This window comes from Somniosus microcephalus, chromosome 12 (assembly GCF_052327205.1).
Source record: "Somniosus microcephalus isolate GS21.2 chromosome 12, FLI_Smic_1.0, whole genome shotgun sequence".
In the NCBI taxonomy this organism is placed as follows: domain Eukaryota; kingdom Metazoa; phylum Chordata; class Chondrichthyes; order Squaliformes; family Somniosidae; genus Somniosus; species Somniosus microcephalus.
Window position 1 is genome coordinate 173,239,772 of NC_140998.1, and position 23,370 is coordinate 173,263,141.

The 23,370-nt window shown below is 47.8% G+C and overlaps 1 protein-coding gene across 1 annotated transcript; it reads right to left on the bottom strand.

The window, feature by feature from the left end:
• Nucleotides 1-7,335: 7,335 nt before the first annotated feature.
• On the bottom strand, nt 7,336-21,958 carry crip1 (cysteine-rich protein 1). The gene is made up of 5 exons (XM_086003850.1): nt 21,844-21,958; nt 16,490-16,584; nt 16,327-16,384; nt 14,382-14,429; nt 7,336-7,876 (listed from the first exon to the last, which is right to left on the bottom strand). Exons 1-4 carry the CDS (start codon nt 21,881-21,883, stop codon nt 14,389-14,391), a joined length of 234 nt encoding a protein of 77 aa, XP_085859976.1. The 5' UTR covers nt 21,884-21,958; the 3' UTR covers nt 7,336-7,876; nt 14,382-14,388.
• Between the last annotated feature and the right edge of the window lie 1,412 nt (nt 21,959-23,370).

Genomic DNA, 23,370 nt, shown 5'->3' on the forward strand with positions numbered 1-23,370 from the left:
ACCCTTGGAAAGTCTGCCAGCTGAGCTAATCCAAGCACTCGCGCCCACACACTTGCGCGATCCTTGGTGAAATGGATGTGATTGTGCGCGAGGGCAAAGAGGGCATCGGTTACCTGCGTGATGCAAGTGTGTGCGGCCACCTGGGAGATGCCGTTGATGTCTGCTGCTGATCCCTGGAAGGAGCCTGAGGCAAAAAAGTTGAGTGCAGTGGTGACTGATGGCCACTGGTAAGTAGTGTGGACCTGGTGCTCTGGGCTCCAGGTCTTGCTGTAGCATTGCGCAGATGTCAGTCACTACCTCTCGCGAAAGTCGGAGCCGCCTTTGGCACTGCTGCTCAGTCATGTTGAGGTAGCTGACCCTGTGTCTGTAGACCCTATTTGGGGGGTATCTCCTGCGTCGACGGCCTTCCATGCGCTGGCCCCTTCTGGCCTGTGCTGCTGTTGCTGGTGTTGCTGCTGCTGCTGCTGTTGTTGCTGGATCTGCTGTTGTTGCTGTTGTTGGATCTGCTGCAGCCTCCTCTGCTGTTGGAGATCCTCTAATGCCAAGAAGGGAAGGGAAAAAAAGGCCTCCTATGCTTCTGGCAGATGCCTCCGTTGAGGAAGCGCTGAGTGAGGGTGGTGAGAGGGGCTTCCCAGGAGCTCACACTGTAGAAGTGCGTGAGGCTCCAACCTTCCACAGCTGTGCCTAAGCCTTCAACAAGTTGCCCCAAGCCTGAAACAACAAGGTCCTGCAGCCTGCAAATGCTGTCTGATTAAATCTCTTCTTTCCTGATTGACCTGCAGCTGAAAGTAAGCAAGCCGACATTGTTCACGCCAGGTTTCATCAGCGGGGTTCCCACCAGGCGTGTTTTACGTGGGGAAAGGCTGAAAATTGCAAGGGCCCCTTAAAATGGCATTATAGATGCCAATTATTGGTGATTAGGCTCCCGACGACCAGCCCTGCCAGCTGCGGGCGGGAATGATTCGGGATGCATTGAAACGCCGGGGTGAAAGTCGGACGGGGCGGGGAATCAGGCGATTTCCCCCCCCCCCCCCATATGCCTGAAACCCCGCCTGACGGCTCCAGGAAAATTGACCCCTCAGAGTCTGAATGGGGTAGAGGGGCAATGGGATCTGGGGGTGCAGATACGCAAATCACTAAATGTAGTGACACGGGTTAATAAGGCTATAAAAAAGCAAACCAAGCACTGGGGTTCATTTCTAGAGGGATAGAATTGAAAAGCAGAGAAGTTATGTTAAACTTTTATAGAACCTCAGCACTGAGGCAGAAGGTTGTGAGTTTGAGTCCCACTCCAGAGACTCGAGCACGAAAATCCAGGCTGACCCTCCAGTGCAGTACTGAGGGAGTGCTGCACTGTCAGAGGTGCCGTCTTTCGGATGAGAAGTTAAACCGAGGCCCGTCTGCTCTCTCAGGTGGATGTAAAAGATCCCACGGCACTATTTTGAAGAAGAGCAGGGGAGTTATTCCCGGTGTCCTGGCCAATATTTATCCCTCAATCAACATCACTAAAACAGATTATCTGGTCTTCATCACATTGCTGTTTGTGGGATCTTGCTGTGGCAAATTGGCTGCCACATTTCCTAGCTTACAATAGTGACCACACTTCAAAAGTACATCATTGGCTGTAAAGTGCTTTGAGACGTCCAGTGATCAGGAAAGGCATTATATAAATGCAAGTCAATGGCCCAGAAATTCGGGTCGGGGGGCTTCCCGCGTGTGCAAGCCCCCGACCTACTCTTACCTAGCGTGCCGGCAGTTGACCTCTTGGCCTGCGTGGAATTCCTCTCCGAGGCCTGTCCCAGAGGCCGGCACGCTATGCTGGCGTGTCCCAGGGGCGTAGTTAGTGCGATGCATCCCCTGGGATCACGTGAGCAACAGGCAGCCAATCGGAGCAAGGAATGCTCCATTCATAAGTCTTGACAGATAGACCTGTCAAAACGCATAAATGCTGAGGCTGTAAAACTGTACTTTACCTTCAAATAAATTTTTAAAAAACATCACACTTTGTAAATAAACTATAAATGACATTAAATAACTATTTTAAACAAAAATTTAAACTTTTGAAAAAAATAATTTTATAACAAACGGGGCTAAAAATAAACTTACCTTGCTTTAAAGTATTTAAAAGTAAAAAACCTGTGGAAAAAATGTTTTAATTTTAAATAATTGACCACTTACCTTTGAAAATGAAGTCCTTACGGCTGCTTTTTACATTTCTAAAATGTACAGACTTACCCGCACGTTAAAACCTGTAAAAAAAAAAGGGAAGTTCAACGCGCACGCGCAGACTCCCGCGCGCACGCGTTCGACCTCTGAACCCCTTGGTTCAGAGGATCGGAAGTGCCGGTTTCCCGCGCATGCGTAGTGCATGCAAGATTCCGGCACTTCCATCGGGTCCACACATGAGTACTCTGTCCGTACTCACGCATTGGGACCCGAATTTCTGGGCCATTCTTTTTGTTCTATTTCTTTGTATGTCAGTAAATTTTTCCAGTTTATTTTCCCTAGTTCCAAGCTCATCCTGTTAAATCAGCTTTCTTTCCAATCTATTACTTTGGTCTTTGTCTTATGTCCTTCTCAAACTTTATCGTAAACCTTATTATGTTGTGATCACTATTGCCAGATGTTCCCCTATGCTTTCTTCTTTTATCTATTCTGGTTCATTTCACATTACTAACTCCAGTAGTGATTCCTCTCGTTAGGCTTCTTACATACTGGGTAAGGAAGGACTCCTGCACACATTGTAGAAATGCCATTCCCTGAACCCCTTTTGCTGCCTCTTCCTGTCAGTTTATCTGGGGGTAGTTCAGATCTCCCAGGATTATTATTCAAGTCCTATATTCATTTCACATACTGCTTACATATTAGTGTGATCGATCCCTTCTTAGCTTTTATTTCAATCCGTATGGATTCTGTTTCTAACCTTCTGTTAGTTATGTCTTTTTTCTAGTGCCTATCTCTGCTATTCGCTTCAACCACTCCCTGTGGTAGCGAGTTCCACATTCTCACCACTATCTGGGTAAAGACGGTCCTTCTGAATTTCCCATTGGATTTATTAGTGACTGTCTTATATTGATGGCCACCCATTTTGCTCTTCACCACATCTATCGTAACATTGAAAAGCTCAGTTGCCAAATAAAACAAATAGGGTACTAGGTTATAGTCACAGGATTCACTACCAAAACATGCCATTATAGAGTCATAGAGTCATAGAGTTTTACAGCACAGAAAGAGGCCCTTCGGCCCATCGTGTCTGCGCCGCCCATCCATCCCTGTCCAGTCTAATCCCATTTTCCAGCATTTGGTCCATAGCCTTGTATGCAATGGCATTTCAAGTGCTCATCCAAATGCTTCTTGAATGTTGTGAGGGTTCCTGCCTCTACCACCCTTTCAGGCATTGAGTTCCACATTCCAACCACCCTCTGGGTGAAAAAGTTCCTCCTCAAATCCCCTCTAAATCTCCTGCCCCTTACCCTGAATCTATGCCCCCTTGTTATTGACCCCCCTACTAAGGGGAAAAGTTCCTCTTTGTCTACCCTATCTATGCCCCTCATCATTTTGTACACCTCAATCAGGTCCCCCCTCAGCCTTCTTTGCTCCAAGGAAAACAACCCCAGCCTGTCCAGCCTCTCTTCATAGCTGAGGCGCTCCATCCCAGGTAACATCCTGGTGAATCTTCTCTGCACCCTCTCCAAAGCAATCACATCCTTCCTATAGTGAGGCGACCAGAACTGCACACAGTACTCCAGCTGTGGCCTCACCAGCGTTTTGTACAGTTCCATCATAACCTCCCTGCTCTTATATTCTATGCCTCGGCTAATGAAGGCAAGTATCCCATATGCCTTTTTAACCACCTTATCTACCTGTTCCGCTGCCTTCAGGGATCTATGTACATGTACACCAAGGTCCCTCTGACCCTCTGTACTTCCTAGGGTCCTACCACTCATTGTGTATTCCCTTGCCTTATTTGTCCGTCCAAAATGCATCACCTCGCACTTTTCAGGGTTAAATTCCATTTGCCACTTTTCCGCCCATCTGACCAACTCGTTTATATCGTCCTGTAGCCTGAGGCTTTCCTCCTCACAATTTACCACCCCACCAATTTTCGTGTCATCTGCGAACTTACTGATCATACCTTTTACATTCTCATCCAAATCATTTATGTAGATCACAAACAACAAGGGACCCAGCACCGATCCCTGAGGTACCCCACTGGACACAGGCTTCCAGTCACAAAAGCAACCTTCGACCATCACCCTCTGCCTCCTGCCACTCAGCCAGTTTAGGATCCAACGCGCCAAGGCACCCTGGATCCCATGGGCTCTTACCTTCTTGACCAGTCTCCTATGCGGGACTTTGTCAAAAGCTTTACTGAAGTCCATGTAAACCACATCCACAGCATTTCCCTCATCCACCCCCCTAGTCACCCCCTCGAAAAATTCAATCAGATTTGTCAGACATGATTTACCCTTGACAAAGCCATGCTGACTATCCCCGATTAATCCTTGCCTCTCCAAGTGGAGACTAATTTTGTCCCTCAGAATTTTTTCCAATAATTTCCCTACCACAGATGTTAGGCTCACTGGCCTGTAATTCCCTGGTTTATCCCTGCTACCCTTCTTGAATAATGGTACTACGTTAGCTGTTCTCCAGTCCTCTGGTACATCCCCTGTGGCCAGAGAGGTTCTGAAAATTTGTGTCAGAGCCCCTGCAATCTCCTCCTTTGCCTCCCACAGCAGCCTGGGATACATCTCGTCTGGGCCTGGGGATTTATCCACTTTTTGGCCTGCTAAAACCGCTAGCACCTCCTCCCTCTCGATGCTAATATGTTCAAGTATGTCACAGCCCCCTTGCCCGATTTCTATGTCTGCATCGTCTTTCTCCATAGTGAACACAGATGCAAAAAATTCATTTAAAACCCCGCCTACATCATCTGGCTCTACACACAGATTGCCACTTTGGTCCCTAATGGGCCCTACCCTTTCCCTGGTTATCCTCTTGCCCTTAATATACTTATAAAACATCTTAGGATTTTCCTTTATTTTGCTCGCCAGTGTTATTTCATGGCCCCTCCTCGCCCTCCTAATTTCTTTTTTAAGTATGCCCCTGCATTTTTTATACTCCTCTAGGGCTTCTTCCATCTTTGGGTGCTGACACTCCCTGTGTGAGCAGTCTCTCGGTGCTGACACTCCCTGTGCGAGCAGTCTCTCGGTGCTGACACTCCCTGTGCGAGCAGTCTCTCGGTGCTGACACTCCCTGTGCGAGCAGTCTCTCGGTGCTGACACGCCCTGTGCGAGCAGTCTCTCGGTGCTGACACTCCGTGCGAGCAGTCTCTCGGTGCTGACACGCCCTGTGCGAGCAGTCTCTCGGTGCTGACATGCCCTGTGTGAGCAGTCTCTCGGTGCTGACACTCCCTGTGCGAGCAGTCTCTCGGTGCTGACACTCGCTGTGCGAGCAGTCTCTCGGTGCTGACATGCCCTGTGCGAGCAGTCTCTCGGTGCTGACACTCCCTGTGCGAGCAGTCTCTCGGTGCTGACACTCCCTGTGTGAGCAGTCTCTCGGTGCTGACACTCCCTGTGTGAGCAGTCTCGGTGCTGACACTCCGTGTGAGCAGTCTTGGTGCTGACACTCCCTGTGTGAGCAGTCTCGGTGCTGACACGCCCTGTGCGAGCAGTCTCTCGGTGCTGACACTCCCTGTGCGAGCAGTCTCTCGGTGCTGACACTCCCTGTGCGAGCAGTCTCTCGGTGCTGACACTCCCTGTGCGAGCAGTCTCTCGGTGCTGACACTCCCTGTGCGAGCAGTCTCTCGGTGCTGACACTCCCTGTGTGAGCAGTCTCTCGGTGCTGACACTCCCTGTGAGCAGTCTCTCGGTGCTGACACGCCCTGTGCGAGCAGTCTCTCGGTGCTGACACTCCCTGTGCGAGCAGTCTCTCGGTGCTGACACTCCCTGTGCGAGCAGTCTCTCGGTGCTGACACTCCCTGTGCGAGCAGTCTCTCGGTGCTGACACTCCCTGTGCGAGCAGTCTCTCGGTGCTGACACGCCCTGTGCGAGCAGTCTCTCGGTGCTGACACTCCCTGTGCGAGCAGTCTCTCGGTGCTGACACTCCCTGTGTGAGCAGTCTCTCGGTGCTGACACTCCCTGTGTGAGCAGTCTCTCGGTGCTGACACTCCCTGTGTGAGCAGTCTCTCGGTGCTGACACTCCCTGTGCGAGCAGTCTCTCGGTGCTGACACTCCCTGTGCGAGCAGTCTCTCGGTGCTGACACTCCCTGTGTGAGCAGTCTCTCGGTGCTGACACTCCCTGTGTGAGCAGTCTCTCGGTGCTGACACTCCGTGTGAGCAGTCTCTCGGTGCTGACACGCCCTGTGTGAGCAGTCTCTCGGTGCTGACACGCCCTGTGAGCAGTCTCTCGGTGCTGACACGCCCTGTGTGAGCAGTCTCTCGGTGCTGACACTCCCTGTGCGAGCAGTCTCTCGGTGCTGACACTCCCTGTGTGAGCAGTCTCTCGGTGCTGACACTCCCTGTGTGAGCAGTCTCTCGGTGCTGACACTCCGTGCGAGCAGTCTCTCGGTGCTGACACGCCCTGTGCGAGCAGTCTCTCGGTGCTGACACTCCCTGTGAGCAGTCTCTCGGTGCTGACACTCCCTGTGAGCAGTCTCTCGGTGCTGACACTCCCTGTGTGAGCAGTCTCTCGGTGCTGACACTCCCTGTGTGAGCAGTCTCTCGGTGCCGACACTCCCTGTGTGAGCAGTCTCTCGGTGCCGACACTCCCTGTGTGAGCAGTCCCTCAGTGCGTCTCTGTGCTGCACTGTCGGAGGTGCCATCTTTCAAATGAGACGTTAAATTGAGGCCTAGTCTGACACCTCAGGTGGACAGGAAAGATCCCATGGCCCTACTTTGAAGAAGAGCAGTGGAGTTCTCACTGGTATCTTGGACAGTGGTATCCCTCAACCAACATCACTAAAAATAAGATTATCTGGTCATTTATTACCTTGTTGTGCGCAAATTGGCTGCCACGTTTCCTACATTACAACAGTGACTACACTTCAAAAAGTACTTCACTGCCTGTAAAGCGCTTTGGGAGGTCCCGCAGAAGTAAAAGGCGCTATAGAAATGCAAGTCTTTCTTCTTTTTACACTCGCCCTAAATTTTAGGCAAAGCTTAGCCATTGTAAGAAAATAGTCCTCAGCCAAAAATGTTAGTGACGGACATCATGTGATCCGAATGGCATAAAGACACTCTTAATATAGGCAGTCATGTGATGAAGCATATCATAGATTTCTAACACAGCATGCCAGACTATGCTGAACAGAATGATGCACGGACAGGAATTCCATCTCTTTAACTTGTGGCTTTTATTGTTCAGTTGAAAAAAAAAAGACAAAACTATCAGCACAAATATGTTTGAAGAGGTTTACAGCCTGACTTTGGAACAAGTGCCAGCAGCTCAAGGCCCCCTGTCACAGCCAATCAGGGTGTGTGGAGTTAACTACTGAAGATCTGGGGGTGGGGGGTTGAATTTCCACTGGTCTCCTCCATAACCCCGCCATTTCCCTGGGCCTTCCGTGACTCAGAGGAGGGAATTACCCTCCCCCACGTGGAAATTCAACCCCCCCCGCCCCCGAGTCTTCATCAGTAGCTGTTTCAAACTGTTAAAGAATTTGCGAATATTGGGGCAGGTTGTTCATGCTGTACAAACATACTCAAACCCTGAAGTGAACTGAGAGAATATTAGATTGTACATTAGTGTACACACTGCCAGGTACCAGGACACAGTTATGTCTGGTTCATAATTCATAAACATGCTTTTCTCAGCTTCCTCTTTCCATCTGGTGGCTTTTGCAACCTCTTACTGTCAGTCAGTGTAATCCCTGGACCTAGGAAGGAGAAGACACTGGTTAATCTTCAATGGATCATGGTGTGCTGTCCAATTTATTAACGGAATTTTGGAAATAAATGAACACTTTGCTATGTGTTGAGTGATTCAGGGATCTCCTGCTCCGTCACTGAGTGAGGAAGCACATGCACCTTTGGTGGCGGCTAGTTTTATAAATGCACGCTGGGCCCTCCCATTAATGTCTCTTGTATGTCATTAATGTATCAGAGTTCCACTACCCTTTGTGTGAAGAAGTGCTTCCTGACAGCACCCCTGAATGGCCTGGCTCTAATTTTAAGGTTACATCTTCAATGGCCTAAGAATCTCATGTAAATGTGGTGAATGTGTGATTTAAGTATAGGCAGAGTATCATTTACATTTCTGTGTATCCTTCATCATCTAAATATATTGAAGTCACAGTCTGTGTAGAACTCCTTTTTATTTATTCATGGGATGTGGGTGTCGCTGACAAGGCCAGCATTTATTGCCCACCTAGTTGCCCTGGAGAAGGTGGTGTAGGATAGGGTGTACTTGTAGGATTTAGTAAACATTATTAAGATTCTATAACCATTTTTGTATAACTATAATATGTGAAATTATATGTTAAAAGCCTGTATAAAATGGTGAATGGCTGAGAGCAAAGCAGGATGGGAAATTATGCCAACCTGACTAAACCTCGGTTTTAAATTACTGAAGTAACAGAATGTAGTGCTAAGTTTATGGAGACGAGGAATTCAGTAATATTATGCTTAAAGAGATAAAAACGAGAGAGAGAGATAAGAGTTGGGGAATCCTTCATTGGTACAGCTAGCGGATGGACCGACTGTTTTGTCAACATTCTAGGAAGTGTTCTGTGAAAAGTGAACATCTGAGATAAGGGTACTTTGTTATGCATAGAGTAGAACCTAGTAACATCAACAAGGTCATAAGATGGCTAACGAGGGAAGCAAGAGGTTTTACCAGGTGTCAGAGGGTTAATTACTGCCACGTAAGCAAAACAAGAGGAAAAAGGGTATAAAGATACAGGCTTTGAACATCGAAAGCACGCACCGTGTAACCAGAGATTGATAGGAGCATCGGTCAACAGAACACAGCAAGATCCCAAGGAAGCAAGCTTCGGTCAACAGAACACAGCAAGATCCCAAGGAAGCGAGCAACGGTCAACGGGACAGTGACATACATCAGGAGACTTGCGCCCCGGTCACTCGGAAGGAACAGACTGCGACTACCTTCTTGTTAAGTATTACTTCTTTGTACTGGATGTTAATGCTTAATAAACCTGTTTTACTGATACACAATATACCTGTACCCAGAGTGGTTTGTGTAGTCACCGACAAATTATTATAAGAACTTTTAAAAGCTACAAATTGGCGCCCAACGTAGGGCAGTGACCATTAACTGAAATCAGGTCTATTGTGCATAAGACAGGCGCTTGGATTTTTGTCTGATCAACAAAAGTTCTTGTGGAAGGTTTGGTTATCTAACAGATAGTGTCTCTTTAACGTACAGTTAGAATGTTGTTTTTTTGTAGACTATAAAGTGAATTTAATGAAGAAATGCAATGATGCACAGTTGCAGATGTTGATAGTAGAATGTCTAACAAAGGATGAGAGTATCTTGAGGATGGTGTTGCTTTCATTGTAAAGCAAGTTGAGAAGAGATGGAAGCCGGATAGGGCAGCGCAGCTAATGACCTATGCCGCAGTATATTGTGTAGAACAAGATAAAGAAACCTTCCTGGAAATGGAAGATGATGATCAGGATAAATTAGAAAAAGACAAACTACAGGTGATACAAGAGAATCTAACGTTAACGGGTGAAAGCTCACAGCTTGTAGAGGAGAATCTAACGTTGGAGTGAAAAGTCAAAATGGGAGAAAGAAGCCATAGAGTTAAAAAACAAGAATGAAATTCTTCAAGGACAGGTCGGTGCTTCGGCAGCAATAATGCAGCAACAGAATATTAACACTGTTCACACTGCAGAATCAAGGAGGCTAGAAGCCAAATAGCCTTCTTAACAAAAGATAATGACTGCCTGATCAGTCAATTAAATGATTCACGAGGGGCCCCCGAGAGGCTCTTCAGCACCCCCACAGGGAGTTAGATCAACAACGCCAGGATACAATACAATAATTAGAAAAACAGTTGGGGAAACAACAGGCTGTAATAGCGGCAGTCATGGGAATAGACTCCCCCGGGAGTTATGATCAACAATACGAGAGGTTAAGCGGAGAGCTATGCTCTCCCTTGGTATCCCCTTCCCAAAAGGCCCTCGTTTCGTATACCACCATTGACTTGGTCGAGAGGCCCCCAGCCTATGCTCCTAACACTAGTATAAAAACCTCAGTGGATGAGCCTGCACCTTTTAAAGCCCCAGTTAATGTTCTGACCCGCACACAAATGATTCCTGAGGCACCACCAGCACCAGCTGTGGTCGGTGACCAGACACAAGCAGGACAACCACCAGCGGCAGCCCCTGTAGCCTATGTCAGCAGTGACATGGTTAAACCCCCGCTGGACGATTCCACATACATCGAGAAACTAGTTAGTGTCCTAACTAGAACTCAAGTAACCCCTAAGTTGCTGAGACGACGACTTAAAAAGAGAAAAAAAAAGAGAAACCTAAAATTTTACTGACATGGAAGTTATTAATGTCTGTGCCGAGACAAATAAAACAAGATCTGCTGAGTGAAAAGGAACCTTAAAAAATGCTGGAATTTCAGTTTGTATGAAAATGTGTGTTAAAGTGTGAAAGTTTTCCTGACTATGAATGTTTAAGAAGTTACAGTATTTCTTTTGTCTGAAAAGTCTGACTTTAAAAGAAAGATTCTGTTATGTGTGTTTTAGCTCCACCCACTTCTGTGTTAAAAGCATTTAAAAACTTTTGTCTTGTCTTGGATTTTGGAAGTTTTAAGAATGTGAGAATTAGATTGTGCCCCCAAATTGTGCCCCCAGAATTAAAAAAAAGTGAGCCACCTTCTTGAACCGCTGCAGTCCGTGTGGTGAAGGTGCGCCCAGAGTGCTGTTAGGGAGGGAGTTCCAGGATTTTGACCCAGCAACGATGAGTAACCATGGAGTGACTCATGTAATTGATGGAACCTCCTTAGCTCAGTCAACCTTGTGGGATGAACATTGGGGGTGTTTTTGGTCTGCACCACTTGTCCCTGTTCTACATTGAAAACCATTCAGTACAAAGCAATGGGTCACATCACTGTTGCAAGGCATGTTTGTAGATGAAGATCTACAGGTTCAAATATTGACAACGACTGCCCCACCTTTGGCTTGCTTGGTGGCTCGGCCAGTTTATGCTGAGTGACTGAGTCACGCCCATTGGGAAGGACTCTGGCTCAATGGCCAGTGAGCATCAGATGGTGGTCAGGGCAAGTGCCGCCCACCTCTGTGCCAGCCAGCCATGTTGTGTCGTCAAAGGGGACGTAAATAGGAGGAATCACTAAAGGGCATTCCACAAGTCTCAATACTACACTGGGCTTGTACCACCTTATATTGTACGGACACCATCCTTCTGACTGTAGAGTCCACCCCCAGAACACCAATACCAGCACACTGCAGTCCTGGTGTAACGCATGCAGCCACTTCCTGTTCAACACAGGAAGTGCTCATTCATCCGCCTGTACCGAGGGGCAGGAGCCGCGCGCTCCTTCAGTCACACCCGTCATGCGCAGACGGCTCAACGTAGTTCCACATCTGAGGATGACGCTGGTCAGCTCCTTTCATAGAATCTTACAGCATGGAAGGGGGCCATTTGGCCCACCGTGTCTGTGCCAGCTCTTTGAAAGAGCTGTCCAATTAGTCCAACTCCCCTGCCCATGGCCCAGAAATTCGGGTCGGGGGCTTCCCGCGGGTGCAAGCCCCCGACCTGCACTTACCTTGCACGTCGGCCGTTGAGCTGTGGGCCCCCGTGGAATTCCGATCCTGGGCCTGCTCCAGCTGCCGGCGCGCAGTGCTTGCGTATCCCAGGGGCGCAGTTAGTTCGATGCAGCCCCTGTGATCACGTGGGCCATGAGGAGCCAATCGGAGCAGGGAATGCTCCATTCATAAGATTGACAGGAAGTGCTGTCAAAACTTAGAAATACTACGGGCCTCAAAACATCACAATCTTCAAATTATTTATAAAAAAAAAAAAAAAAAAAATTAACTATAAATTACATGAAATAACTTTTAAACAATAATTTAAATTTTTGAAAAAAATAATTTTATTTTCTAATGGGTCTAAAAATAAACTTACCTTGCTTTAAAGTATTTAAAAATAATAAACTTGTGGAAAAAATGTTTTAATTTTAATTAATTCACCACTTACCTTGTAAAAAGCAGGCTTACGCCTGCTTTTTAAATGTGTAACTTCTGGAGACTTACCCTTCCGGGAAAACCTGTAAAAAAAACCTAAGTTCGATGCGCACGCGCTGCCTCTCCCGTGCACACGTTCGAACTCTGAACCCCTTCGTTCAGGGGAATGGAAGTGCCGGTTTCCCGCGCATGCGCAGTGCATGCAGGAAACCGGCACTTCCATTGGGCCTACGGGTGAGTATCCCGTGCGTACTCACCCGTGGAGACCCGAAGTTCTGGGCCTATTTTCCCCATAGCCACCATGACATTTTTTTCCCCTTCAAGTATTTATCCAATTCCCTTTTGAATGTTATTATTGAATCTGCTTCCACCGCCCTTTCAGGCAGCACATTCCAGATCACAACAACTTGCTGCGTTAAAAAAAAATTCTCCTTAATTCCTCTCTGGTTCTTTTGCAAATCACAAAGTCAACATGGATTTACCAAAGGTAAATCATGCTTGACTAATCTAATGGAATTTTTTGAGGATGTAACTGGTAAAATAGATAAGGGAGAACCAGTGGATGTGGTGTATTTGGACTTTCAGAAGGCTTTCGATAAGGTCCCACACAAGAGATTAGCGTGTAAAGTTAAGGCACATGGGATTGGGGGTAAGGTATTGACTTGGATAGACAACTGGTTGGCGGACAGAAGGCAGAGAGTTGGAATAAACGGGTCGTTTTCCGAGTGGCAGGTAGTGACTAGTGGGGTACCGCAAGGATCGGTCCTAGGACCCCAGCTGTTCACAATATATATTAATGATCTGGACGAGGGAATTGGATGTAGTATCTCCAAATTTGCAGACGACAAAGCTGGGTGGGAGGGTAAGCTGTGAGGAGGATGTCGAGAAACTCCAGTACGATTTGGACAGATTGGATGATTGGGCAGAAACATGGCAAATGCACTATAATGTGGATAAATGTGAGGTTATCCACTTTGGTGGCAAAAACAGGAAGGCAGATTATTATTTGAATGGCAATAGATTGGGAGAAGGGGAAGTGCAAAGAGACCTGGGTGTTCTTGTGCACCAGTCGCTGAAGGTAAGCATGCAGGTGCAGCAGGCGGTTAAGAAGGCAAATGGTATGTTGGCCTTCGTAGCGAGAGGGTTCAAGTACAGGAACAAGGATGTCTTGCTACAGCTGTACAGGGCCTTGGCGAGACTGCACCTTGAGTATTGTGTGCAGTTTTGGTCGCCTTACTTGAGGAAGGACGTTCTTGCCATGGAAGGAGTACAGCGAAGATTCACCAGGCTGATACCTGGGATGGCAGGAATGACGTACAAGAGGAGATTGTGTCGATTGGGCTTATACTCACTGGAGTTTAGAAGATTGAGGGGATCTCATCGAAACCTATAAAATTCTGTCAGGCCTGGACAGACTAGATGCAGGAAGGATGTTTATGATGGCCAGGGAGTCCAGAACCAGGGGTCATAGTCTAAGGATAAGGGGTAAGCCATTTAGGACTGAAATGAGGAGGAATTTCTTCACCCAGAGAGTGGTGAACCTGTGGAATTCTCTGCCAGAGGGCGGTGGAGGCCAGTTCATTAAATATATTCAAAAAGGAGTTGGATATATTTCTTAAGGCTAAAGGGATCAAGGGATATGGGGAGAAGGCAGGGACAGGGTACTGAATTTGGATGATCAGCCATGATCTCATTGAATGGCGGAGCAGGCTCGAAGGGCCGAATGGCCTACTCCTATCTTCTATGTTTCTATGTTTCAATCTGTGTCCTCTGGTTACCAACCCTCCTGCCAGAGGATCCAATTGCTCCTTATTTACTCTACTACAACCCTTCCTGATTTTGAACACCTCCATTAAAGCTCCCCTAAAGGAGAACAACCCCAGCTTCTCCACATCACTGAAGTCCCTCATCCCTGGAACCATTCTAGTCAATCTCTTCTGCACCCTTCCTAAAGTGTAATCCTTCCAGCATTATACTTGTTTGCAGGTGGTTGTAATAGTTTAGCATTTCCTTGGTACATCGCTTCATTGTAGTTTGTTCAGCATCAAGTTAAAGGCAAGGAATTTGTTTTCAAGATGTCCATTGTGTTGTGGCATTTTAAAGGTGTGCTTTGTAGCGCACTTTAAACTAAGAGGGCCCATTAAACGCTGGAACTAAGAGTAATGTGCAATGTAATAGGGAGTAACACCATAGCTCCACATACCTGGAGTTTAGGAGTACTTGTGGCTTTCAGTACCACCATGTCCAAACCCTGCAAGAGATGAAAGCAGCCATCAGCAACAGGTTCAAGCAGAGCATCAGCAGACTGGGGCAAGGCTGGAATCGACCAAGAATCACAGCTCCGTCTGGCTCTATTTACCTCGTGAACGCAGCTCAAACATGGTCAGTGTTGGCATCTGGAAATGGACCATCTCCTCACTTACTAAAAAACATTCGCCCCTGCCCACCCCAACCCTTCATGCCGGTTTCTAGGGGGGCAACTGACTGAGGAGGAGTGCGTTGCAGATCAGACCCGGGAGTTAAAATCAGCCCAGGTCACACTGCCAAGATCGGGGGGGGGGGGGGGGGGGGGGGTTCTGTGGCCTCGGCCCCCCACTCCCAAGTTACAATGGTGGCTTCTATCTGCGTCTTTTTGAATGAGACGTTAAACCGAGGCCCCGTCTGCTCTCAGGTGGACATGAAAGAGCCCCTGGCACTATTTTGAAGAAGAGCAGGGGAGTTTTCCCCGTGTCCTGGCCAAAATTTATCCCTTAACCAACATAACAAAAACAGATTATCTGGTCATTATCACATTGCTGTTTGTGGGAGCTTGCTGTGCGCAAATTGGCATGTTTCCTACATTAAAACAGTGATCACACTTGAAAAAGTACCTCATTGGCTGTAAAGCGCTTTGGGATGTCTGGAGGTTGCGAAAGGTGCTATAGAAATGCAAGTCTTTCTTCTTTCCACATACTCTTCTGTGGCAGACTTCCTGGCTCTATCTGTCAGGTTTATTTGGGGACGGGGGTGATTGGGCGAATTTTGTACTTTGTTGGGTAGTGGGTACGGCAGCCCAGTGGTTATAGTGCTGGACGAGCAAACCAGAGATCTGGAGTTCAAATCTCACCATGGTAAATAGTGAAATTGTATTCAACAAATCTGGGCATTTATGAGCTAGCATTGATTGAGATGAGAAGAAATTTCTTCAGAGGGTGGTGAATCTTTGGAATTCTCTACCCCAGAGGGCTGTGGAGGCTCAGTCATTAGGTATATTCTGAACAGAAGTCGATAGATTTCTGACTACCAAGAGCATCAAGGGATATGGCGATAGGGCCGGTGAATGGAATATAGGCAGAAGATCAGCCATGATCTCATTGAATGGCGGAGCAGGCTCGAATGGCCGACTCCTATTCTGATGTTGGGACATGGAATGCCCTTTCAGAAACAGTGGTGAACTCTGTGCTTTGAAGGGAGAAGATTGTGGGGTGAGGGGAATGATCTGTGTTTGGAGCAGTAGCCCAGGAACACCATAAAGCTCATCAGTACCCTTTTACAGGGCACTGTTGCAGTGGTTGGCTGGCAATGACCCTTTGGAAGATTAGGAACAGGAGTAAGCCTTTCAGCCCCTCAACCTCAGTACTGAAAGCTCCAATTGATCCCCAGCAGCCACAGCCTTTTGATGGACAGAGTTCCAGATTTCCACTACCCTATGTGTGAAAAAGTGCTTCCTGACATCACCCCTGAATGGCCTGGCTCTAATTTTATGATTATTCTTGTTCTGGACAACCCCACCAGAGGAAATAGTTTCTCTCTTCCCTATCAAATCCTTTAAGCATTTAAACACCTCAATCAGATCACCCCCCAATCTCCTAAACTCTGGGCAATACAAGCCTAGTCTCTGCAACCCATCCTCCTAATTTAACCCTTTAATTTAACCCTTTAATTATCATTCTGGTGAATCTGCACTGCTCCCCTCCAAGCCCAGTATATCCTTCCTGAGGTGCGGGGCCCAGAACTGAACACAGTGCTCCAGATGGGGTCTGACCGAGGCTCTGCACAGCTGAAGCATCACTGCCTCCCCTTTGTATTCCAGCTCTCTTGATTAATGTAACTTATTTCTATCCAACTTTAAGAGCCAGGTGGTGAAATGTGTGAACTAGAAGTCTCACCTTTTGGCCCAAAGAGAGCACTGTAACACGGTTTATGACAAAAAGGCTTTCCACCGTGCTGCAACAAGAATAGACAGATAAAGTCAACATTGTTCTTAAAGGGTGGGAAGTAACAAAACCACGACATGTTTGGGGAGAGGAGACAAGTTAAGAGCCTGCTTACCTCAGCGAAAGAGCCAGCTGTCAAGGTTTTGTTACATTTTTCACACCTCAGGCAGGTTTTGTGCCAGTCCTTTCCCAGGGAAGTCACCCTTTCAGCTGGGAAGAAATGAATGCAATGTTACAAAAACAATCCTCCAACAAGATTTACAACCAAGCCTCACAACAGAAGCTTTTGACAACTACCAGCTGGATTATTACCAACAGTTCCAACCCTTTGGGGAGTTCTGTTTGTCTCGAAATAGCCACAATCTTCGAGAAGAACAAGTTCAACCAACCTTTACGTGAGGAGAGGCCAAGGACCATTTTCACCATCGCACACAGCTGTCACTTGGTGTGAGGAAATGAGAGAAGGATCGGAATAGGTTAGGAAACCCCTGGGATTCACCCACCCGATCTCGCACTCTGTTGTGGAGGAATATTGGGCAGGGTGTAAATCCAACATTCCACCCGATCCAGGGGTCGGTCACCCCTACCCCCCAGAGTGTCTATGCCACTGGAGCAGACTAGAAGTGGGTGTTGATCCAGGTGGTGCAAAGGAGCAGATACTGGGTGCTGTAGTTAATACAGAGGAGGACTGCAACAAAATACAGGAAGACATTAAGAAACTTTCAGAATGGGCATGTAAATGGCAAATTAATTTCAATATAGATAATTGTGAGGAAGTGCATTTTGGTAGGAGGAATAAGGAGGCTGCATACTGCTGGGAAAATAAGGGGGGAACTTTCCCAGCCCTGGGGAGGCAGGTATGGAGGCAGGACTGCCAGGAAAATGGCAGAAACTGAGAGTGGGTACCGACCCCGCTCCAAACCCACCTCCGTGCCATCTTCCCGGGAGGTGGGTCGCCAAGTCGCACAGGGACCTGTCTGAGGCGGGAAGGTGATTAGAACCAATTAACTGCCTGTTAACAGGCAGTTTTGAGCCTTTTCCCCATTTTACACCTGCCATTGCAGGCTTCCCGACGGCTGTGAACCTCGCGAGGCAAGCAGTGGGTCTGCGGGGGCGAGAGGGGTCGAAATGTCAGCTGTAGAGATGAGTGATGGGTGTAATTGTGGACAGTAATATGAGAGGTGAGTGTAAAGTGTTGGAAAAAGTTCCTTTACCTTTGCTTCTTTCTGCAGGCTTCAACCGTTGAGGATCCAGAGGTGCCTCATCTCAACGGCAGATGACAGAATGGCTGCTGCACTCAGATACAGCAGCCATCTGCTTTCTGCTGAGGAGAGCGGTCTTGGTGAGCCTTTGTGCAAGGGCTCACCTTAGAACAGAGATTGTCAGTGTTTGACAGCTTCTCAAAAAAATTGACAGATGAAGCGTCTTACGTCACCGGCTTTCCCGCAGGGCGGGCTTAACAAGGCCAATCAAGGGAAAATAGCGTGGGTTGGTCAGACGTCGCTGGGGTGGGACTGAAACCCGGAAACCAGAAGTCCCACCTCCAGCACATCTCCATTGACAAAATCCAGCCCATACTAAATAGGGTAGAGGAGCAGAGGGGTACAGATACACAAATCACTAAACGTAGTGATGCAGGTTAATAAGGCCATTTAAAAAAATCAGCACTGGGGTTTAGTTCTCGAGGGATAGAATTGAAAAGTAGAGAAGGGAACCTTGGTTAGACCACGCTTGGAGCACTGAACAGTTCTGATCTCCATATTATAAAAAGGATAGAGGCACTGGAGAAGGTGCAAAAAAGATTTACTAGGATGATCCCACAACTGAGGTTATACCCATCAGGAAATATTGAACAGGCTGGGGCTCTTTTCTCTAGAAAAGAGAAGGCCGAGGGGGTGACCTGATAAATCCAATAGGGAATTCAGGAAAAATGTCTTTACCCAGAGAGTGGTGAGAATGGGGAACTCGCTACCACAGGGAGTGGTTGAGGTGAATAGTATAGATACATTTAAGAAGAAGCTAGCTAAGTACTTAAGGGAGAAAGGAATAGAGGGATATGTTGATAGGGCGAGATGAAGTAGGGTGGGAGGAGGCTCGTGTGGAGCATAAACCGATGCAGCCAGCAAGTTCAGGGGATGAAGAGATACCATGTGAGTTGCGAATCTCCAGAACTTGCTTCGTACAGACGGCAGCTCGCCCTCAACCTCCCCGTTATTAGGACAGGTGACCAAAAGCTTGGTCAAAGAGGGGCGTCTTAGAGAGGTAGAGAGGTGACGAAATTTAGGGAGGGAATTCTAGAGCTTAGGGCCTAGGCAGCTGAAGGCACAGCCACCAATGGTGGAGTAAAGGAAATCAGGGATGCACCAAAGGCCAGAATTGGAGGAGCACTGATATCTCGGGGGTGGCTGGGGGGGGGGGGGGGCAGGAAGAGGTGGTTTAGGGCTGGAGGAGGTTAGAGATAGGATCAAATGAAAAGCCTGGCAAAGGTTCCCAAATAGTGCCATCTTGACTGGGCTGGATTCAAATATCTGAAAATAATCAGCAGACTGCACCGCCAATCCAGATGGAGACAGAGGGGTTTGAGTTTGTTCAGGTTAATCCAGGCTCAGGTGACCATCAGCACCAAGGCCAGCTCACCCATCGCCACCAATCTCATTTGAACCTGCCCACAAAAATAATTTGACACTTACCTTTGGCTGCCGTTGCCGGTGGGACTGCTCGGAGAGAGCACGGTGCAGGCACTGACCAGTCCTGACCTAAAATGGTGACTCGGGTCCTATTTACGCCTGAGGACCCCGATTTCTATATTTAAAGGGGCCCATTGCCTGAAACAGGCGGGGGATTTGGACGCCCGACAGAAGGCCCTTTTCACAATGGCCCATCGCCGGTGTTACTGGGGCAGGAGCCCATTAAAATTGGTCTCTGGAATTTCCCTTTATTGTCCTGCACCTCTTGCCCTCTCCAGTACTTTAAGCATTCCTTTTGTGTCAGGAAGCCCAGGGGTGAGTTGGTGTGCAGGAGAACAAGCCATCAACAAGCTCCTCACTTAGAGCTAGAGCTAATGTTGGCTAGAGCATTGGGGGGCAGGGGAGGACACGAGGCACTGGCTCAGAGAATCCCCGCTCTGAGCTGTGAAGTTACCCCCACCCCCCATTGTATTTGTACAGCACTGCCGGCACACAACATGGAGCAACCTTACCCAAGAGCCAAGAGCTTTGTTCTGAGTCGTTACATTGCTCCCGCAGGCCCCGCCCCCCACCTCCATAGTACTGCTGTTGGGTAAGTCCAGACTGTAGGTCGGATTGGTTTGACACCACACCCTGCTGCCGCTGCCCAGCCAAGATGGTGATGATCAATGACCCCAAAAGTCTGAACTAGTTTAGGGAAATTGCCAACAGTCTGATCAACATGTTTCCACCGCTCCTCCTCTCCTGAAGGCATTGCCTCCTCACTGCTTCCAAGACTCCACATTTCTGGCCTTTCAAGTGTGAATATTGGCAGGCATGGCACTGCGCCCCATCCTGTTAGCAGCCACTGTCCATGCATGCTCAGAACTGACTTACACTGCCTTAGTTTGAAAGTGCATTATCGCTCCCTCTATACAGAGCAATTAGTTCCTCAAACCCCAATAAAGCAAATGGTGACATTCATTTGTGTTTGGGCAGAGGCAGAAAATTGGCGAGAGTGAAATTGGCAGCCCGTCTGACACTCTGCCCAAGACAGGTTTATAGCCCTGGATTCCTCACCAACACTGAATGCAGAGTATCAACAACAACAACTTGCATTTATATAGCACCTTTAACATTGTAAAATGACCCAAGGCGCTTCACAGGAGTTTTATCAGACAAAATTTGACAGAGCCACATAGGAAGAAATTAGGATAGGTGACCAAAAACTTGGTCAAAGAGGTAGGTTTTACAGAGCATCTTAAAAAAGGAGGGGCAAAGAGGTGTAGGGAGGGAATTCCAGAGCTCAGGGTCATGGCAGCTGAAGGCACGGCCGCCAATGGTGGAGCGATGGAAATGGGGGATGTGCAAGAGGCCAGAATTGCAGGGGCGCGGAGATCTCGGGGGGTTGCAGTACACCATCCACTCAATTTATTAGCACTAATATTTTCCCAGAACTGCAATCCAAAAGAGGATTGTTTCTGGCTCCCTGTCAAAGGGGTAATGGGCCAAACCCTGCTGGAAGAATAACCCAGCGTGTTAATGATGCACAGTTATTAATGCGCAATGCAGCCAGCAGCCTCAAGGGATGAAGAGATACATGGGAGTTGCGAATCTCCAGAACTTGCTTGGTACAAACAGCAGCTCGCTCTCAACCTCCACCTCCATTATTTGTAAAACCATGCTGGATTCGTACATTAAGTGCCCATTACACTCACCGCAGAAAGATAGGGCTCACACTTTTGGACCCTTTTAACAAAGTGATCATTGTTCATGCAATGCCAATCAACCCGCCCAGCCCAGAAAGGGGACAACTGAAACTGTGGAGTCCCATTCCTGCAGCTCACATTGTTCAGATTTTTTAAAATGTCAAATTAATAAAAGTTTTAACTTTTCCTTTCTGCCTCTCTCTCTCTCTCTCTCTCGTCTTTCTTGCCCTCTATTTTTCTTTGTGTATCGGATTTGAATCTAATTCACCCTCCTTCAGTCATTTCTGTTTTGTTTCTCAATCCTTAAATGTGATTGGTGAAGGAGACAGACTGCCGGTCTCGCCGTTCACCAAGGTCCCAGGTGCCCGTTGCCCTCGCCCTGCCGTTATCAGCTCACCGTCCAACAAGTTATGGCACCAATTATATTGGAGCTGAAGGGTGCAGGGGAAAGTCTAACTAACGGCTTATGCTGCGAGATGCCCCAGTCCAGCAAGATGTGGGCCACGTGTGGTCCATCCTGTCGAGAACACGTCGCATCCCACACGGGTGGGTCACCGGCACACAACACATTCTGAGGGACACGCCCGCCCTGCACTATACTCCCTGTGTGGCTGTTGAAGTCACTGGTGCAGGTTGGCTGGTATGGATTGAAGATACATACAGCGGCATGTGGGGCTAGGAGAAGAACCACAGCACTAATTTTAAAAAGCCCCAGCCCTCATTCAGGAGCAGAGGCGGATGAGCGCCACACCCAATAAACAACACTAACAGATTGGACCCGTTCATTTTCTAAGATTCGAACCATATCTTAAGACTGAAAAAACACAGAACATCCAGAAATATAGCAAGGATCCCCGCCAGCTACAAATCTTTTTCTTTAGTTCATTGATACAAATATCAATGAATTAACTCCATATACAAAGATTATCAAATCAGGATTCGTGCAGCGGATACTCCGGAGGATCTCTGGAACAGGACAATGATACAGAAGCGCTTTTTTTTTAAATAAAAAGAACATTATTGATGCAGCGATCAGATCATTTAGAAAGTAAGAATGTTGTGTGTAAAGCAGCACAGTTGTAAAGATTCCTCACCGAAGTAGACCTCCTTGTCGCACCTGGGACACTTGGGCATGTTGGATCCGGGATTGACTGCTCGCTGCTCAGCCCTGCTGCACCTACCTACCTGCCTCTCTCTCTCTCTGGCCCGGACTCTCACAACTCAACTTATATAGTCCCACAGCAGGAGCTTTGCGCACGGAGAATGGGACGATCCCAATTGCACACGGAACCCTTAATCGGTGCAAATCAGATTGCAAAGTGCAGACAACACCCGACACTGCAGGAAGTGGTTAGGACAGGACGTGACACTCCCTCGGGGCGACCGCTCGGAAAGTCCTGAGTGTTAGAAGTTCTTTGCCAGTTTGCACACTGCCTTCACTCTGCAAAGAGGCAGCCCACTCCAAATGTCTTTTTGTCTGTTGTGAAGAGACAGGAGCTGCTGCAGGTGTGGAGCCGCTAGCCCCCGAGAGAGAGAGAGAGAGTCGGGGTGGGTCCCCTCATTACAACCTCATCTCCTCACTGCCTGTATTGTTGGAAAGGGGAGGGTGAGCATTTACTGAATGCACCTTCAAACCACATCAGTTCTCAGTACTGATTCTATCACTGCCCCTCTCGGCCTTTTTCAAAATGACAAAATCTAACTTACTTTCATTTTTGTCATTTTGAATTCTGGCACCCTCCCCTCTGAGTCAGAAGGTCGTGGGTTCAAGCTGCCACTCCAGAGACTTGAGCACATAATCCAAGCTGACACTCCAGAGCTGTACTGAGGGAGTGCTGCACTGTCAGAGGTGCCGTTTTTTGGATGAGATATTAAACTGAGGTCCCTTCTATCTCTGGAATCACCTTCAGCCCCTAACCTGCCCCCCCGAGATATCTGTGCTCCTCTAATTCTGCCCTCTTGAGCATCCCTGATTATAAATCGCTCAACCATTGGTGGCTGTGCCTTCTGTTGCCTGGGCCCCAAGCTCTGGAATTCCCTGCCTAAATCTCTCCGCCTCTCTACCTCCTTCAAGACGCTCCTTAAAACCTACCTCTGACCAAGCTTTTGGTCACCTGCCCTAATTTATCCTTATGTGGATCGGTGTCAAATTTGTTGTCTTAAAATACTCCTGTACAGCACCTTGGGACATTTTACTACGTTAAAGGTGCTATATAAATACACGTTTTGTTGTTGTTGTCTTCCCCTCTAGTGGATGGGAAAGATCCCGTGGCACTATCTCAAAGAAGAGCAGGGGGCGCTTTCCCCGGCGTCCCAACCAACATTTATCCCTCAATCAACATCACTGAAAGAGATTATCTGGTCATTCTCACATTGCTGTTTGTGGGAGCTTGCTGTGGCAAATTGCGGCTGCGTTTCCTACATTACAACAGTGGACCCCACTTCGAAAGTACTTCATTGTCTGTGAAGCTTTGGGAGGCGGTGAAAGGTGCGATTGAAATTAGTGTTCTTTCATTCTTTCTATCCTTGCTCTGTTTTACCTGATCACCACGGACATCACTGTTTGTGGTAGTCAGGCCCCTGTGATATCCAAACATTGTGCTTCACTATCTTTCTCAGCA

Coding starts and splice junctions, on each gene's coding strand:
- crip1 (XM_086003850.1), bottom strand. CDS start 21,883: ATGCCCAAGTGTCCCAGGTGCGACAAGGAGGTCTACTTCG. Junction 16,385..16,489: donor CAGCTGGCTCTTTCGCTGAG/GTAAGCAGGCTC, acceptor TTCTTGTTGCAG/CACGGTGGAAAGCCTTTTTG. Junction 14,430..16,326: donor TGCTCTCTTTGGGCCAAAAG/GTGAGACTTCTA, acceptor CATCTCTTGCAG/GGTTTGGACATGGTGGTACT.